This window comes from Hyperolius riggenbachi, chromosome 7 (assembly GCF_040937935.1).
Source record: "Hyperolius riggenbachi isolate aHypRig1 chromosome 7, aHypRig1.pri, whole genome shotgun sequence".
Lineage (NCBI taxonomy): Eukaryota > Metazoa > Chordata > Amphibia > Anura > Hyperoliidae > Hyperolius > Hyperolius riggenbachi.
Window position 1 is genome coordinate 37,194,196 of NC_090652.1, and position 19,556 is coordinate 37,213,751.

The following is a 19,556-nucleotide window of genomic DNA, read 5'->3' on the forward strand; positions in this document are numbered from 1 at the left end:
GAACTCCTAGGAGTGTGTAAGGGGCTACAAAGGACCAAAAAGCCCTCTTACTAAAATGCTATACAAAACAGAAGTTTGCCTTCTTAAAAAAGAAGGTATTTGTGATAATTCAGGTTGAAGTGAGCAAATGTCCCCCACAATGCATCACTGCTGAATATGCAAATAATCCCTTGTTGGCCCTGTAAGCTAGCCACATCTCCAGAACTGCTGGAATGCAATGATGTGTCCGCTTGTTAAAGGACAACTGTAGTGAAAAGAATATGGAGGCTGCCATACTTATTTCCTTTTAACCACTTGAGGACCACAGTCTTTCTACCCCTTAAGGACCGGCCACTTTTTTTCCATTCAGACCACTGCAGCTTTCACGGTTTATTGCTCGCTCATACAACCTACCACCTAAATGAATTTTGGCTCCTTTTCTTGTCACTAATAAAGCTTTCTTTTGGTGCTATTTGATTGCTCCTGCGATTTTTACTTTTTATTATATTCATCAAAAAAGACATGAATTTTGGCAGAAAAATGATTTTTTTAACTTTCTGTGCTGACAATTTTCAAATAAAGTAAAATTTCTGTATACATGCAGCGCGAAAAATGGACAAACATGTTTTTGATTAAAAAAAAAAACCATTCAGTGTATATTTATTGGTTTGGGTAAAAGTTATAGCGTTTACAAACTATGGTGCAAAAAGTGAATTTTGCCATTTTCAAGCATCTATGACTTTTCTGACCCCCTGTCATGTTTCATGAGGGGCTAGAATTCCAGGATAGTATAAATACCCCCCAAATGACCCCATTTTGGAAAGAAAACATCCCAAAGTATTCACTGAGAGGCATAGTGAGTTCATAGAAGATATTTTTTATCACAAGTAAGCGGAAAATGACACTTTGTGACAAAAAAAAAAAAAAAAAAAAAAAAGAATCCATTTCTTCTAACTTGCGACAAAAAAAAATGAAATCTGCCACGGACTCACCATGCCCCTCTCTGAATACCTTGAAGTGTCTACTTTCCAAAATGGGGTCATTTGTGGGGTGTGTTTACTGTCCTCGCATTTTGGGGGGTGCTAATTTGTAAGCACCCCTGTAAAGCCTAAAGGTGCTCATTGGACTTTGGGCCCCTTAGCGCAGTTAGGCTGCAAAAAAGTGCCACACATGTGGTATTGCCGTACTCAAGAGAAGTAGTAGAATGTGTTTTGGGGTGTATTTTTACACATACCCATGCTGGGTGGGAGAAATATCTCTGTAAATGACAATTTTTTCATTTTTTTTACACACAATTGTCCATTTACAGAGTTATTTCTCCCACCCAGCATGGGTATGTGTAAAAATACACCCCAAAACACATTGTACTACTTCTCCCGAGTACGGCGATACCACATGTGTGGCACTTTTTTGCACCCTAACTGCGCTAAAGGGCCCAAAGTCCAATGAGTACCTTTAGGATTTCACAAGTCATTTTGCGGAATTTGATTTCCAGACTACTCCTCACGGTTTAGGGCCCCTAAAATGCCAGGGCAGTATAGGAACCCCACAAATGACCCCATTCTAGAAAGAAGACACCCCAAGGTATTCCGTTAGGAGTATGGTGAGTTCATAGAAGATTTTATTTTTTGTCAAAAGTTAGCGGAAAATTGATTTTTATTGTTTTTTTCACAAAGTGTCATTTTCCACTAACTTGTGACAAAAAATAAAATCTTCTATGAACTCACCATACTCCTAACGGAATACCTTGAGGTGTCTTCTTTCTAAAATGGGGTCATTTGTGGGGTTCCTATACTGCCCTGGCATTTTAGGGGCCCTAAACCGTGAGGAGTAGTCTGGAAATCAAATTCCGCAAAATGACCTGTGAAATCCTAAAGGTACTCATTGGACTTTGGGCCCTTTAGCGCAGTTAGGGTGCAAAAAAGTGCCACACATGTGGTATTGCCATACTCGGGAGAAGTAGTACAATGTGTTTTGGGGTGTATTTTTACACATACCCATGCTGGGTGGGAGAAATAACTCTGTAAATGGACAATTGTGTGTAAAAAAATCAAAAGATTGTCATTTACAGAGGTATTTCTCCCACCCAGCACGGGTATGTGTAAAAATACACCCCAAAACACATTGTACTACTTCTCCCGAGTATGGCAATACCACATGTGTGGCACTTTTTTGCACCCTAACTGCGCTAAAGGGCCCAAAGTCCAATAAGTACCTTTAGGATTTCACAGGTCATTTTGCGAAATTTGATTTCCAGACTACTCCTCACGGTTTAGGGCCCCTAAAATGCCAGTTCAGTATAGGAACCCCACAAATGACCCCATTTTAGAAAGAAGACACCCCAAGGTATTCCGTTAGGAGTATGGTGAGTTCATAGAAGATTTTATTTTTTGTCACAAGTTAGTGGAAAATGACACTTTGTGAAAAAAACAATAAAAATCAATTTTCCGCTAACTTGTGACAAAAAATAAAATCTTCTATGAACTCACCATACTCCTAACGGAATACCTTGGGGTGTCTTCTTTCTAGAATGGGGTCACTTGTGGGGTTCCTATACCGCCCTGGCATTTTACGGGCCCAAAACCGTGAGTAGTCTGGAAACCAAATGTCTCAAAATGACTGTTCAGGGGTATAAGCATCTGCAAATTTTGATGACAGGTGGTCTATGAGGGGGCGAATTTTGTGGAACCGGTCATAAGCAGGGTGGCCTTTTAGATGACAGGTTGTATTGGGCCTGATCTGATGGATAGGAGTGCTAGGGGGGTGACAGGAGGTGATTGATGGGTGTCTCAGGGGGTGGTTAGAGGGGAAAATAGATGCAATCAATGCACTGGGGAGGTGATCGGAAGGGGTTCTGAGGGGGATCTGAGGGTTTGGCCGAGTGATCAGGAGCCCACACGGGGCAAATTAGGGCCTGATCTGATGGGTAGGTGTGCTAGGGGGTGACAGGAGGTGATTGATGGGTGTCTCAAGGTGTGATTAGAGGGGGGAATAGATGCAAGCAATGCACTGGCGAGGTGATCAGGGCTGGGGTCTGAGGGCATTCTGAGGGTGTGGGCGGGGTGATTGAGTGCCCTAGGGGCAGATAGGGGTCTAATCTGATAGGTAGCAGTGACAGGGGGTGATTGATGGGTAATTAGTGGGTGTTTAGGGTAGAGAACAGATGTGAACACTGCACTTGGGAGGTGATCGGACGTCGGATCTGCGGGCGATCTATTGGTGTGGGTGGGTGATCAGATTGCCCGCAAGGGGCAGGTTAGGGGCTGATTGATGGGTGGCAGTGACAGGGGGTGATTGATGGGTGATTGATAGGTGATTGACAGGTGATCAGTGGGTTATTACAGGGAAGGACAGATGTAAATAATGCCCTGGCGAATTGATAAGGGGGGGTCTGAGGGCAATCTGAGCGTGTAGGCGGGTGATTGGGTGCCCGCAAGGGGCAGATTAGGGTCTGATCTGATGGGTAACAGTGACAGGTGGTGATAGGGGGTGATTGATGGGTAATTAGTGAGTGTTTAGAGGAGAGAATAGATGGAAACACTGCGCTTGGGTGGTGATCTGATGTCGGATCTGCGGGCGATCTATTGGTGTGGGTGGGTGATCAGTTTGCCCGCAAGGGGCAGGTTAGGGGCTGATTGTTGGGTGGCAGTGACAGGGGGTGATTGATGGGTGATAGGTGATTGGCAGGTGATTGACAGGTGATCAGTGGGTTATTACAGGGAAGGACAGATGTAATTAATGCACTGGTGAATTGATAAGGGGGGGGGGGGGGGGTCTGAGGGCAATCTGAGCGTGTGGGCGGGTGATTGGGTGCCCGCAAGGGGCAGCTTAGGGTCTGATCTGATAGGTAACAGTGACAGGTGGTGATAGGGGGTGATTGATGGGTGATTGATGGGTAATTAGTGGGTGTTTAGAGAAGATAACAGATGTAAACAATACATTTGGGAGGTAATCTGACGGCGGGTTTGCGGGCGATCTAATGGTGTGGGTGGGTGATCAGATTGCCCGCAAGGGGCAGGTTAGGGGCTGATTGATGGGTGGCAGTGACAGGGGGTGACAGGGGGTGATTGATGGGTGATAGGTGATTGGCAGGTGATTGACAGGTGATCAGTGGGTTATTACAGGGAAGAACAGATGTAATTAATGCACTGGCGAATTGATAAGGGGGGTCAGAGGGCAATCTGAGCGTGTTGGCGGGTGATTGGGTGCCCGCAAGGGGCAGATTAGGGTCTGATCTGATAGGTAAATGTGACAGGTGGTGATAGGGGGTGATTGATGGGTAATTAGTGGGTGTTTAGAGGAGAGAATAGATGTAAACAATGGATTTGGGAGGTGATCTGATGTCGGATCTGCGGGCGATCTATTGGTGTGGGTGGGTGATCAGATTGCCCGCCAGGGGCAGGTTAGGGGCTGATTGTTGGGTGGCAGTGACAGGGGGTGATTGATGGGTGATTGACGGGTGATTGACAGGTTATCAGGGAAGATAGATGCATACAGTACACAGGGAGGGGGGGTCTGGGGGGGGGGGGTCTGGGGAGAATCTGAGGGGTGGGGGGGGGTGATAAAAAAAAAATAGCGTTGACAGATAGTGACAGGGAGTGATTGATGGGTTATTAGGGGGGTGATTGGGTGCAAACAGGGGTCTGGGGGGTGGGCAGGGGGGGGGTCTGAGGGGTGCTGTGGGCGATCAGTGGGCGGGGGGGGGGCAGATCAGTGTGTTTGGGTGCAGACTAGGGTGGCTGCAGCCTGCCCTGGTGGTCCCTCGGACACTGGGACCACCAGGGCAGGAGGCAGCCTGTATAATACACTTTGTATACATTACAAAGTGTATTATACACTTTGTAGCGGCGATCGCGGGGTTAACATCCCGCCGGCGCTTCCGTATGGCCGGCGGGATGTTACGACGGGTGGGCGGAGCCAGTTGCCGGGGGAAGCGCGCGTCATCAATGACGCGATCGCTCCCCCGGCATGCCTAAAGGACGCGCCGCCTGAAGGCGTATTGCGGTCCTTTAGGCGTCCACTTTGCCGCCGCCCATGGGCTGTGGGCGGTCGGCAAGTGGTTAAACAATACCAGTTGCCTGGCAGCCCTGCTGATCTATTTGGCTGCAGTAGTATCTAAATAACACCAGGAACGAGCATACAGCTAATCTTGTCGGATCTGACAATGTCAGAAACACCTGATCTGCTGCATGCTTGTTCAGGGTCTATGGCTAAAAGTATTATTGGCAGAGGATCAGCAGGATAGCCAGGCAATTGGTATTGCTTATAAGGAAACAAATGGCAGCCTTTATATACTTCTCTATTCAGTTGTCCTTTAACCTCCCTGGCGGTTAATTTATTTTGACAAATAAGCAAAAATCCTTTTTTTTTTTTAAATTATTTTTTTTTTGTTTCATGTAAAGCTACCAGAGTGGTAGCTACATGAAACACCACTAGAGGGCGCATGTGATCCTCTAGTGCGATCGTCGCCGGCATCAATAGCAAACAGGGGAGCGCGTATATAACGCATTCCCGTTTGGCTTCTCCTGTCGCCATGGCGACGATCGGCATAACGGCATGACGTCGGCCGATGTCCTGACGTCAGGCACACTCGATCCAGCCCATAGCGCTGCCCGGAACTCATTGGTCCGGGCAGCGCAGGGCTCTGGCGGGGGGGGGCCCTCTTCCGCCGTTGCGTGCGCCCGATCGCCGCAGAGTGGCGGCGATCGAGCTGTGCGCGCGGCTAGCAAAGTGATGGCTGCGCGCACAGCACTTTGAATGGGGCAAATCGCCCCAACAGACCCTGAGAAATCCTCCTGCGTGGCATAGCCCGAGCTCACCCTATACCAGGCTACCTATACTGGGGAAACCTATACCTGGCTACCTATATACTGGGGCACCTATACCTGGCTAACTATATACTGGGGCGCACCTATACCTGGCTACCTATACTGGGGAGCACCTATACCTGGCTACCTATATACTGGGGCACCTATACCTGGCTAACTATATACTGGGGCACCTATACTGGGGAGCACCTATACCTGGCTACCTATACTGGGGGCACCTGTACCTGGCTACCTATACTGGGGGCACCTATACCTGGCTACCTATACTGGGGAAACCTATACCTGGCTACCTATACTGGGGAAACCTATACCTGGCTACCTATACTGGGGGCACATACAGGGAATGCAGAATTATTAGGCAAATGAGTATTTTGACCACATCTATCCTCTTTATGCATGTTGTCTTACTCCAAGCTGCATAGGCTCGAAAGCCTACTACCAATTAAGCATATTAGGTGATGTGCATCTCTGTAATGAGAAGGGGTGTGGTCTAATGACATCAACACCCTATATCAGGTGTGCATAATTATTAGGCAACTTCATTTCCTTTGGCAAAATGGGTCAAAAGAAGGACTTGACAGGCTCAGAAAAGTCAAAAATAGTGAGATATTTTGCAGAGGGATGCAGCACTCTTAAAATTGCAAAGCTTCTGAAGTGTGATCATCGAACAATCAAGCGTTTCACTCAAAATAGTCAACAGGGTCGCAAGAAGCGTGTGGAGAAACCAAGGCGCAAAATAACTGCCCATGAACTGAAAAAAGTCAAGCGTGCAGCTGCCAAGATGCCACTTGCCACCAGTTTGGCCATATTTCAGAGCTGCAACATCACTGGAGTGCCCAAAAGCACAAGGTGTGCAATACTCAGAGACATGGCCAAGGTAAGAAAGGCTGAAAGACGACCACCACTGAACAAGACACACAAGCTGAAACGTCAAGACTGGCCCAAGAAATATCTCAAGACTGATTTTTCTAAGGTTTTATGGACTGATAAAATGAGAGTCTTGATGGGCCAGATGGATGGGCCCATGGCTGGATTGGTAAAGGGCAGAGAGCTCCAATCAGACTCAGACGCCAGCAAGGTGGAGGTGGAGTACTGGTTTGGGCTGGTATCATCAAAGATGAGCTTGTGGGGCCTTTTCGGGTTGAGGATGGAGTCAAGCTCAACTCCCAGTCCTACTGCCAGTTTCAGGAAGACACCTTCTTCAAGCAGTGGTACAGGAAGAAGTCTGCATTCTTCAAGAAAAACATGATTTTCATGCAGGATAATGCTCCATCACACGCGTCCAATTACTCCACAGCGTGGCTGGCAAGAAAGGGTATAAAAGAAGAAAAACTAATGACATGGCCTCCTTGTTCACCTGATCTGAACCCCATGGAGAACCTGTGGTCCATCATAAAATGTGAGATTTACAAGGAGGGAAAACAGTACACCTCTCTGAACAGTGTCTGGGAGGCTGTGGTTGCTGCTGCACGCAATGTTGATGGTGAACAGATCAAAACACTGACAGAATCCATGGATGGCAGGCTTTTTAGTGTCCTTGCAAAGAAAGGTGGCTATATTGGTCACTGATTTGTTTTTGTTTTTGAATGTCAGAAATGTATATTTGTGAATGTTGAGACGTTATATTGGTTTCACTGGTAAACATAAATAATTGAAATGGGTATATATTTGTTTTTGTTAAGTTGCCTAATAATTGTGCACAGTAATAGTCACCTGCACACACAGATATCCCCCTAAAATAGCTAAAACTAAAAAACTACTTTCAAAAATATTCAGCTTTGATATTAATGAGTTTTTTGGGTTCATTGAGAACATGGTTGTTCAATAATAAAATTATTCCTCAAAAATACAAATTGCCTAATAATTCTGTACTCCCTGTATGTCTAGTGGCCACCAATCCTAGGGAAGGGGCTTATACTTATGGGACATCTGGCTACCTATACTGGGGGCAGGGGTGTCTACATCTGGCTATATAGTGCCGTTGATGTCCACCGTCTGTGAATTGTATGACATGATAGCATCAGGCAGTTGGCTCACCCACATCATGGGCAGGGCCACACCCATTTTTCACCACAGTTCCCTTTGGGGGAACCATAAATTATGGGCCGCAAAAACCTCAGCTGTGCCCCTGACTGGCCGAGATCCTGTACACCATCTTCCTCTGTTTGGGTAGAAACGGTTCCATATTTTGCAGACACCGAATAGCCAATAATATTCAGATCAGTGGAGTCTCCATAGCAACAGTGTGTGTGTAATAAGGCAACAGAGATACGTTTTATACAAAAGAACCACTTTATATAAAATAAAAAAACAACAGAGGGAGAACGTTAGAAACCGCAATAACCGGTGGCGAGAAGAAGAAAGGGGGCGCGGAGAGAAGACCCCACCACGTGCCTGTAACATGCAATACTGCGACTCTCTCCCCTCCCCCCATAGCTGCACAGCGATGCTTGTTGAGCCCCTCCCCCATCACACATTCAGAGGACCCCCGCACCCTACAGACCCCTCTGAGGGGGGCCTCGAGGTTCCCATGACTGAAGTAAACCCAGAGGGAGGCAGATTCGCCAAGTTTTATGGAGCCCAGATTCAGCTTTCCGGCAAATCCGGGGTAAACTTTGGAAACGGTACTTTCGCTTTAAATCTGGTGTGCAAAAACATGTGACCCGCAGCCGCAGTCCTGCCAACTTCTATCGGCTCAGTCACGCTAGTCATGGCAGGCTTGGAAGCAACGCAGGAGCTTCAGCTATTTTTGCACCTAGCTCCTTGTGCACAAATGCCTACAGGGCTCTTAAAGTATCCACTGTAACTAGGTGTTCAAGTAACTCTGTAGCCTAAAAAAAAAAAAATACTGTAAATGTTTTCCTTAATAAGAACTCTAAACACCCTCATGAGAGTGATCAGGACGAAGGGCACTAAATTTTGATTGAGTAAGGAGGGGTTAAAGGACAACTGAAGAGAGGGATATGGAGGCTGCCATATTTCCTTTTAAGCAATACCAGTTACCTGGCTATCCTGCTGATCCTCTGCCTCTAATACTTTCAGCCACAGACCATGAACAAGCATGCAGCAGAACAGGTGTTTCTGACATTATTGTCCGATCTGACAAGATTAGCTACATGCTTGTTTCTGGTGTGATTCACACTACTGCAGCCAAATAGATCAGCAGGGCTGCCGGGCAACTGGTATTGCTTAAAAAAATATAGCAGTCTCTATATACCCCTCACTACAGCCTGTCAAGATGGAGGCTGCCATATTTATTTCCATTTAAACAATATCGGTTACCGGGCAGCACTCCTGATCTATTTGGCTGCAGTAGTGCCTGAATCACCGAGAGAATGCAGTCAGACTTCAGTCAGGAACACCTGATCTGCTGCAGGCTTGTTCAGGGGCTACGGCTAAGAGTATTAGAGGCAGAGGATCAGCAGGACAGCCAGGCAACAGGTATTGCTTAAAAAGGAAAGAGGCCAGCCTCTATAACAGGGGTAGGGAACCTTGGCTATCCAGCTGTGATAAAACTACAATTCCCAGCATGCATTTGTATGCATTAATCATGACTGTGGCTGTCAGACTCCTGAAATGCATTGTGGGACTTGTAGTTCCTTAACAGCTGGAGAGCCAAGGTTCCCTACCCCGGCTCTATACGCTTCTCACTTCAGGTGTTCTTTAAAAGGTATTGGAGGCTTCCAGTGTCCTTACCCCCCCTTACTGCCGCTGCCCGGGACCCTCCTTAAGATCGCAGTCACAGTCCTCCATGCATGAGCGTGGCTGTGCTGAAACCGTGCGAGTATAACCGTGCCTGCGGAGCCGCTTCAGCATGAAGAGCGCCGTCACCATCAATTTCACAGGAGGCCTTTAAAATGGGGAATCAGGTTTTGGTCATTTTTTTATTTTGGAATGTTTCACAATTTAGTTTTCAAAATGATTTTTCCTAATACCTTCTTTGTATGAAAACACTTAAAAAAATGGAAGTTTTTTTAAAATCAGCAGTTTTAGCGATTCTGTTAAAGGGGAAGAGCAGATTTTGGTTCTTGAGGGGGAATGTAGATATGCTGTGCGCAGAAAGACATGCTACAGAATGGATACTTCAGGAGCCTGGGCAAGCACATAAGAACACCATCGTATTTATTTGTTCTAGACTTTGCTGACGGAAAATTATACAATCAATTTTTACCATCAATCTTTGTAAACAGTGCCTTGACATTCCTTCACCCTTCTTTCAGGGCTGCGCTGGCTCTTGAAGTTCTCCCTGATAAAAGCGGAAGCGCTGAAGCTAACCCCCCCCCCCCCCCCCCACCAACAGGTGGCAGGGGAGATATTTGCTTATTTTTACCCAAATCGTGCATACATAAAGCTCTAACAAATAATGCTGTATATATATCCTACTGATTTTGGCTTTGATTCAAAGTACAAGCATGTTACCCCTATGACTGTGACTGGACATGCTGCTTTTAGTGGAGTGCTGATACCACCTGCAGGGGCATAAGAGTGGGGGGTATACAACCAAGGATTGGAGAAGAAAGGACTTACCGGCAGCATGACTCTCTTAGAAGCACATACAGAGACCAGCCCACGCTGTAGCTGAATTACTATCAGTACAGGCTGCAGTGTAGCCACTAATACTGTACATACTGCAGTGACAGGCCTGTATCCTAAAAAGGAGTTATGCCAGTAACAGTTATACTGCATTGCTGATCAGGACTAGACCGCCCCCCAATGGGTTGCAGACAATTCCAGCATGAAGTTGTAGGACTCTAGGAACTAGGCAATTCAATTGGCAAAAAGCGCATATAATTGGCAGCGTTCAACCCTACATACAAATTGCATGAGAATTGTTGGTTCTCTCAGTGACCATCTCTATTCAGCATCTAACACACCCCCCTAGGTGTGTGTACACCCATCCAATTTAAATTGGTCGATCATTGGCCAGAATTCCCACCATGCACGTAGTAGGAGAGCTTACCTATACAATCTGCTTACAGTATTAAAATCGGTTAGCCTTCAAACTACGTACAGGTGGTAAAATTGGCCAATCAAAATTGGGGAAATGTAAACAGCCTAAAGGTGTACAAACGCACAATGCCTGTCAAGATCGGGACTCCATCCCTCTGGGAAACTGTCAGGGGAAAAGTACTTGCAGTTGCTTTGTTCTGCTACAGTAGAGCAAACGTACCATGTCTATGGGGAGGCAGTTCATTGCAGTGTGTTCATAACTCTACATGACTGAATTGTCAACCAGTCAAGTGTTGTGCACTACGATACACGGGGGGGGGGGGGGGGGGGGGGGGGGGGGGGGGGGGGGGTGTTAACTTACCCATGTCAAGGCCTTAGTCAATGTCCTCCACTCGCTTTCCACTTCACTTGTAGGCTTCCTCCTTCAACCCGGAAAAATGAAGCATAGAATCAACGTGGAAAGCGAGTGGAGCACATCGGCTAAGGCCGTGGAAAGGGTAAGTTAAAGGGGCACTATGGCAAGAGAAAAAAAAAATATTAAAATATGTGCAGGCAAGTAGTGTGTTTTTTTCCAGAGTAAAATGAGACAAATTACTTTTCTCCTATGTTGCTGTCACTTACAGTAGGCAGTAGAACTCTGACAGAAGCAACGGGGTTTGTACTAGTCCATCTCTTCATGGGGGATTCTCAGGGATTTAATTATTTTCAAAAGCACTTAGTGAATGACAGTTGCTCTGTCCAACTGCCAAAAAACTGTGTAGGGAGCAGGGAAGCTGGCCAGCATCATTGTTTAAATCCTTTTTTAGGAATATCTTTATAAAGAATAAAAGCCTTGCTGAGAATCCCCTATGAAGAGATGGATTAGTCCAAAACCTGTTGCTTTTCTACTACCTACTGTAAGTGACAGCAACATAAGAGAAAAGTAATTTATGGCTCATTTTACTCTGGAAAAACCGTACGCATTAGTCTACGTTTGTACATATTTTGAATTTTACAATTTTCACATAAACCCCCCACGGGCAGCAATGTCCAATTTAGATTTCGACTAAGAGCAGCTGCGTACTCCACCACTCACAGTGCACAGCACTAAACCAGTTCCTTTAGTTGAAGGTAATGGCAGAGAATAGGGCACAGAGTGGCAATCGGTAAAGCAAGAGTGGATGTAGGTGGATGAGAAACTTCAAGAGCCTGCACTGTCGTTGTAGGCGTTAGATGGGCGGGGCCAAACACGGTTTACAAAGTTGCCAAAATCAGTCGCCTTTGTGTTAAATACTGAAAATTTGACAAAAAGAAAAAACAAAACAAGTTGAATGTACACTTTTAAATAGGAGTGAGCTAAGACTGGAATCTATGTACCCTGGCCTAGCAGCACGCCAGGCTACTAATCGCCCTTACCCTGAGAAGAAAGGCTAGAGGCGCCTCCCCCATCCCCCGCGGAAACCACGTAGCGCCTTTAGCGGGACGGCATTCAGTGAGCAAATCAGCCGAACCCTAAAAACCCTGCAGTCTTGTGCCCCAAAAACTTTCCCAATTCGACCCTTTTCCGTCCCGAGGAAAAAAAAAACAGAAGTAAAAAAAAATAAAATAAAAATAAACTAGTCTGTGACATCAGTAGACCCGTTCCGCCCCCTCCCACAATTCCATCCTGCAGAGTGTCACCCGCCACCCCAAAAACCACACCCACACCCCTTAACAGTAAGCCGCCACCCATCTCTAGTGCCCCGACATGGCTACGCATGCATTGCATCGTGTCTGGGAGGCGTAGCAGATTAGGGAGGGGGCGACAACACATTAAACGAGCCCGGGGTGGGCTGCAGAGAGGTTTTTAGCCCGTCTGTACCTTTGTTTGTTTTTCCTTTAAACATTTGCAGGGTGTCCACACCCCAGCGGTCAAGTCCAGCAAGCAGGAAGTTCTTCCCCCCCCTCCCCTCCCGCAACAGTTACTGCTTCAATCCCAGAAACCGCGACAGCTCGCCACTGCCACCTACTGGCAATTTCAACAGTTCAAGTCAAGGAGTTCAGTGCAACCTCGCTTTCCAAGCCCAGCAGCAGAGGCCGAGCAGGTGAAAGGAGGCAGATACAGTAGAAAAGCCCCAGGGTGGGGCGGAGTGCCATGCAGGGAGCCCCGCCCCCCGTTGCTAGGTCTCCCGGCTCAGGACCTGTTCCTCGCGCACTGGAAAGGCTTTATGTCCGGTTCGGCTGGTGGGTCCTGGAGCAGCCGCTGGAAGCCCTCGCTGGTGAGGAGGCGGCACGAGCGCAAGTCCACTAGCTGCAGGCGGGGGCAGCGTTTGAAGAAGGCCAGAGATTGGTCGGTCAGGCGGTGACACCCTGAATGGGAGGGAAAGGGGGTTAGTAAAAGTTTAATGGCTGGAGCCAACTTAACAATACACCAGATGAGGGGAGTTGCCATGGAGAACCCACAGAAAGTGGAAAAATGGAAGTAACTGCGTGTGGTGTAGTTTTAGTTATATATTCTTATGCCTCATCCAATTACCACTGATCTGGGATATACAGGTTAATACAGGTTAATACATATAGTGGCCATTATTAGTATGTGAATAGTTAACATTCCTTTACTTCAGCCATTTCCTTTACCATGGACCATTTCATCATGTGGAACATTCTTTAAAGTATATGTAATAAGCCTTGTTGGGCAGATGACAATAGCCTTAGAAGGAAAGGTGTCTGAAGACCAGGGCCCGAGTTTAAAGGGTCCCCAATCAGCATGTAATCAGGCCCTTTTCCTCCCGGCAGGAGGGTACCGTAATCACACTCACACTAAGCAGCCGTTGGCCCTGGCAAATGACACTGATCACAGCTGAAAGCAGGGCAGCTGTTTAAATTAACCCCTCCAGCAGCACAGGCTGTATTGTAGTGCGTCTGTGCTGTTTACCAGTTACAGACATCTTCTCCCTGCCCCCTCCTCTCAGTCACTGATGGGAGGGGTTGTGACACTACGTGGAGAGAGCACAAGAGGCATACACAATACAGCCTTTGCTGCCTGAGGGGATAACATACAGTTCCGCTGCTTCCAGCTATAGGTAAGGTGAAAGGGGGACAACTTGTAGAAAAAGTGCAGCAACAAAAAGCATATTAAACTAAGTAAATTGGGCTGGACAAACTATCAGCCCCCCCCCCCCCCATTAGTTATATCAGTTGCTGTATGTTGCACCCCCCCACCCCCCCCCCCCCCCCCCCCCTCCGCCTTCTCACCTGTTTAGAAGGCACACTACCATTCTTTGTGCTGCGTCCTCCAACTCCATACATACGGTACATAATTCAGATATTCTAGGGGGGCCCAAATCTGCTACTTTGCTTAGGACCCCATTCTGCCTTAATCCAGCTCTGACCAATTAGGCTTGGATTGTGTGCCTGTAGGAGTATAAAAGGAAGCCAACACCCCTATATCACCGGCTTCATAACGGGACTGCTTTGTTGATCGTAAACTGTGCCCAGGTCCCTGAACCTGAGATGCCCATTAGTGCATATGGGGCCCTCAGGACTATTTGTGAAATATCTCATCAAGCTGAAAGACCTCTCGACATTTGAGCATCATTCTGTAGTTATACATTTTACATCTAACATTTAATCAATAAATACTTAAGGGCTGTCAGTTATTTTTATGTGCTCTGAAACTGCAAACCAACTATAAATAAAGTGCCTTGGTGACTAACAGGTGCTTTGCTTGACCATTTTCACAGGTTTTGTGAATTCATATTACGGGTGGGTTACAGAAGCAGCGCACGGGAGGGCCCCTCAGAGGGCGGGTTACAGAAGCAGCGCACGGGAGGGCCCCTCAGAGGGCGGGTTACAGAAGCAGCGCACGGGAGGGCCCCTCAGAGGGCGGGTTACAGAAGCAGCGCACGGGAGGGCCCCTCAGAGGGCGGGTTACAGAAGCAGCGCACGGGAGGGCCCCTCAGAGGGCGGGTTACAGAAGCAGCGCACGGGAGGGCCCCTCAGAGGGCGGGTTACAGAAGCAGCGCACGGGAGGGCCCCTCAGAGGGCGGGTCGGGTTACAGAAGCAGCGCACGGGAGGGCCCCTCAGAGGGGCGGGTTACAGAAGCAGCGCACGGGAGGGCCCCCTCAGAGGGCGGGTTACAGAAGCAGCGCACGGGAGGGCCCCTCAGAGGGCGGGTTACAGAAGCAGCGCACGGGAGGGCCCTCAGAGGGCGGGTTACAGAAGCAGCGCACGGGAAGGCCCCTCAGAGGGCGGGTTACAGAAGCAGCGCACGGGAGGGCCCCTCAGAGGGCGGGTTACAGAAGCCAGCGCACGGGAGGGCCCCTCAGGAGCCCCTCAGAGGGCGGGTTACAGAAGCAGCGCACGGGAGGTGCCCCTCAGAGGGCGGGTTACAGAAGCCAGTATGTGGGAGGAGGCTTCAGAGGGTGGGTTACAGGAGCAGCATGTGGGAGGAGCCCTCAGAGGGCGGGTTACAGATGCAGTGCATGGGAGGGCACCCTCAGAGGGGTGGATAACAAGAGCAGTATGTGGGAGGAGCCCTCAGAGGGTGGATAACAGTATAAGAGCAAAGTTGACATGCTTAGCAAGCTAGAGTAGCCACAGAGGACAAAGTTATGGGAACAGAGGTAATCTAAGACAGTATACAGGGCTGCTCTGAGTGGGCTGGAGCTACGATGGAAGCAGTGTACCAGGTACCCATAAAAGGGCAGTTACAGAGCAGAAAGCAGGGAGCCCACAGAGTAGAGAGTAAATGTGAGGCTGGTAGCTACAGGTTCGCTTATGAATGGAATACAAGTGATCAGCAGTTGGCAGCTTTGCACGGCGTCATGGAAGAGATACCTGTGAGGTTGAGGTGAGTGAGGCTGTCCCTCAGGGGAGAGGTGGCTGCGGTCAGTATGTGGACCCCATGGTCGCCCAGCTGGACACAGTGACTCAGGTCCAGACGGTTTGAGACGTGGAGTGTAGCGAAGCAGCAATCGCAAGGTGCCGGTCCAACATATCCAGACCATTAAGGCGCAGCTCGGAGAGAGAGGGCATCCGGCCCCGAGCGTCCGACACACCTGGTGGAAAAAAGAAAGACATCAGGCACGGCTCCTTCCTGTGTGCACAGGAAGTACAGCATGTATGAAGCCACGCCTTCCAGCAAGATTTACCAAGCATGGTTTTCATAACTGTTCCTCTGACAACGGGCAGACGCCCCACATTTTTTCTATACAATCACAGGTGAAACATGTAGCCTCCCTCACAACGGTCTAAAGCCTCTCTTCCACAGGAGGTTGGCCTGCTCGTTTGTCAGGCAGTTCAGCCTCCTGGTCACATGCGTCATCCAGCGGCAAATACATACAGCCGATTGGCAGCATTGGTAATAAGGCGCGTGTCCCGTGAAACACATGGTGGCGTTTACACAGTGTATAAAAAATAAAAAATTGTCAAGTTACGACTGAGGATAGCAACCGCCATGCTCAAATGCAACTACATAAAGGAGGGAGAGGCGATTGTTCACCGCCCATGCCGAGCACTGCCTGGACAGTGACCGGTAGCACCTAACAGGGGGTGGATTCCCAGACTTCAGCAGCTTGTGGAAAAGAGGCCTGACTGGGTGGTAATCTTGAACATATGGAGTCTTAAAGCGGAACTGTAAATACAATTTAAGCACACTGTTTTGCTTACCTGGGGCTTCCCCAAGCCCCCAGCAGCAGTCCTGTCCCGCGCCGGTCCTGTCCGAGCCGCCGTTCTCCCGCCGCCAGCTACTTTCGGTTACGCCGCCGGACCACTGCGCAATGCGCGGCTCTGGCCACGCGTATCCTTTCTTCACGTCCCCTGCTTTTGCAGAGGGGGACCGCAAAGAAAGGATACGCTTGGCAGGGGCGTCGACTTTGAAGTCTAGGAAAGGAACGGAGCTGGCGGCAGGAGAACAGACTCGGGCAGGACCGGCGCGGGACAGGGCGGCTGCTGGGGGCTTGCAGAAGTTAACACTGTGCTTAAATTGTATTTACAGTTACACTTTAAAGGAGAACTGTAGTGAGGTATATGGAGGCTGCCATATTTCCTTTTTAAACAATACCAGTTGCCTGGCTAACCTGCAGATCCTCTGCCTCTAATACTTTTAGCCATAGACCCTGAACAAGCAGGCAGCAAATCAGGTGTCTGACATTTGTCAGATCTGACAAGTTTTAGCTGCATGCTTGTTTCTGGTGTGATTCACCCTACTGCAGGCAAATAGCTCAGCAGGGCTGCCAGGCAACTGGTATTGCTTAAAGGGGAACTTCAGCCTAAACAAATATACTGTCATTAAGTTACATTAGCTATGTTAATTAGAATAGATGGGTAATATAATCTTTTACCCACACGGTTTTAAAAGAACAGGCAAATGTTTGTGATTCATGGGGGCTGCCATCTTTGTCATGGGGGGCAGCCATCTTTTTGGTTGAAAGGAGGTGACAAGGAGCAGGAGACACAGTTCCAACTGTCCTGTGTCCTGATTACCCCTCCCAGCTGCACACGCTAGGCTTCAAATGTCAAATTCAAAATGTGAAGGGAAAAAAAATTGCACCAAAACAGCAGAACGAGAACAACAACATCAGAAATCCCATCATGCTTTGCACAGCATCAGGGGAAAAAAGCCCGGGCAGTTTTCTTCTGTGCAGCTAAAAATTGGGCTTGTATAAGAGAAACAAAGTTCTGATGCTGTGAAACTGTTAAAGAAACACCAAGCCTTTTCAGTGCTGCTGAGTCTATTTTTAGTCCGGAGGTTAACTTTAAAAGGAAATCAATATGGCAGCCTCCATATACCTCGCACTATAATTCTCCTTTAAGGCCTTCTACATAATCAATTTCCCTTCTGTGCTGCCAATCTGGACGGTTCCTTTGGTGAAATGAGCAGAGGAATGGTTAAAGCTTGGTAAAGTTGTTAGCAGTCAGTACAAAAATCATTCAACTCAGTTTATGAAGCCACAGACTCATACTCCAGGTACCCCCAAATTTCCTCCAACTCCTGAACCTTAGTTAGTCCTGCAGTCTTTCACACCCTTGAAAGCCAGGCTGCACATTGGTGCAGAAGTCATGCAGGGTTATTCTGCAGCGACCCAGAGTCGCTGGAACTTTGTATGGCGCCTAAACGTTTTGTAACGGCACACGTATGTGCTGAACATTCATTTGTTCAACTGACGAGAATGAAATGTTTTAACTTCTCAGTTCAGTTTTATGTACACCTTGATGTGTCAGTGATGGAAAGAACTTGAAACGAAAACAGCTTTTGGTTGCCAGGTCTGTATTTGTTAAAGGGGCGAAAAATTGTAAAATTTAATATATGTGCTGAGAAATAGATTTCCCTGAGAAAAATGAGCCATAAATTACTTTTCTCCTATGTGGCTTTCACTTACAGTAGGTAGTAGCTGTCGGACAGAAGCAACAGGTTTTGGACTAGTCCATCTCTTCATGGAGGGATTCTCAGATATTTATTTTCAAAGCACTTAGTGAATGACAGTTGCTCTGTCTAACTGCCAAAAAGCTGTAGCAAGCAGGGAAGCTGGCCGGCATCATCATATCTTTATAAAGAGTAAAAGCCTTGCTGAGAATCCCCTATGAAGACATGGACTAGTCCAAAACCTGTCACTTCTGTCAGATTTCTACTACTTACTGTAAGTGACCGAAACATAGGAGAAAAGTAATTTATGGCTCATTTTACTCTGTAAAAAAGTACTTATTTGTCTGTTTGCACATATTTTAAATTTTGCAATTTTTCGCTGTAGTGCCCCTTTAAAGGTTTTCAATTTAAATGATAAAAAGTGCTAGAAAACTGCTCCATGTGAGCAGCCCCACAAGGGGTGATCCACCCGAGGCAGATAAAAGGGGCGCCCGCCACTATGGACATTTGGGCGCCGCCATAGGCTGTAATGTGAAATTACCGGCTCAGAAGGCAATTTGGGTGTTGGTAAAAGACAGAGCACAAATTGCAATAAAAGCAGCGCGATTCGGCCGCCAGCAATAGCTGGAAGGCCAATTGCATCTTACACCCACTGTGCTGAACCTGGGGGGGAATAGTCATTAACGCTGCTGGGATATTTGCCACAGCAGGGTGAGACTCTTTTGGCTTCACCCTATGCCCAAATTTCCCACCACCTTTTTTTTACATGTAAACAATCCACCTGTGGAGCGGAGGACAACATTTGGTTCTATTATATTTGAACTGGTTATGCATGAGCCACGCTATTGGATCTGGAGGCTGCCATATTTATTTCCTGTTAAACAATACCAGTTGCCTGGCAGCCCTGCTGGTCTATTTGGCAGCAGTAGTGTCTGAATCACACCAGAAACAAGCATGCAGCTAATCTTGTCAGAACTGACAATAATGTCAAACATCGGATCTTCTGCATGCTTGTTCAAGGGCTGTGGCTAAAAGTATTAGAGTCAGAGGATCAGCAGGACAGCCAGGCAACTATTATGGCTTAAAGCGTATCAGAGATGAAAAAACTAAGTAGTAACTTGTCTATATATTTTATCTCAAGTTTAGACACAGCAAATCTAGCTGCTAATAGCATCATCAGTATATAATTATTTATGTGATACAATGAGAGCAGCCATGTTCTGCTTGTCACATTACACACAGGCAAGCTGATCTGTATCTCCAGCACTCATGCTGTGACAAATTGACCCGCTCTCCTCCCCTCTGCCATCTCTGGCTAGTAACCTCCTCCTCCTCCTCCCCAGACTGAGCTCCCATAAGCCCTTGCTACAGTGCCAAGGCTCTCTGGAAAAGCTGTGGGCGAGGCTTGTTTAGTTTATAGGGAATTAGAGTATAAAAAAAAAAAAAAAAAAAAAAAAAAAAAAAAAGGATTTGC

General features: G+C 47.5%; 1 protein-coding gene across 1 annotated transcript in view; it reads right to left on the reverse strand.

Annotated features, from left to right (window-relative positions):
- Positions 1–11,109: 11,109 nt before the first annotated feature.
- FBXL19 (F-box and leucine rich repeat protein 19) overlaps positions 11,110–19,556 on the reverse strand; it is a 75,343-nt gene continuing 66,896 nt past the window's right edge. Inside the window, 5 exon segments of the mRNA XM_068243921.1 lie at positions 11,110–12,927; positions 12,930–13,085; positions 15,556–15,664; positions 15,666–15,704; positions 15,706–15,776. Coding sequence (XP_068100022.1) covers positions 12,896–12,927; positions 12,930–13,085; positions 15,556–15,664; positions 15,666–15,704; positions 15,706–15,776 — 407 coding nt within the window. The 3' untranslated portion in view covers positions 11,110–12,895.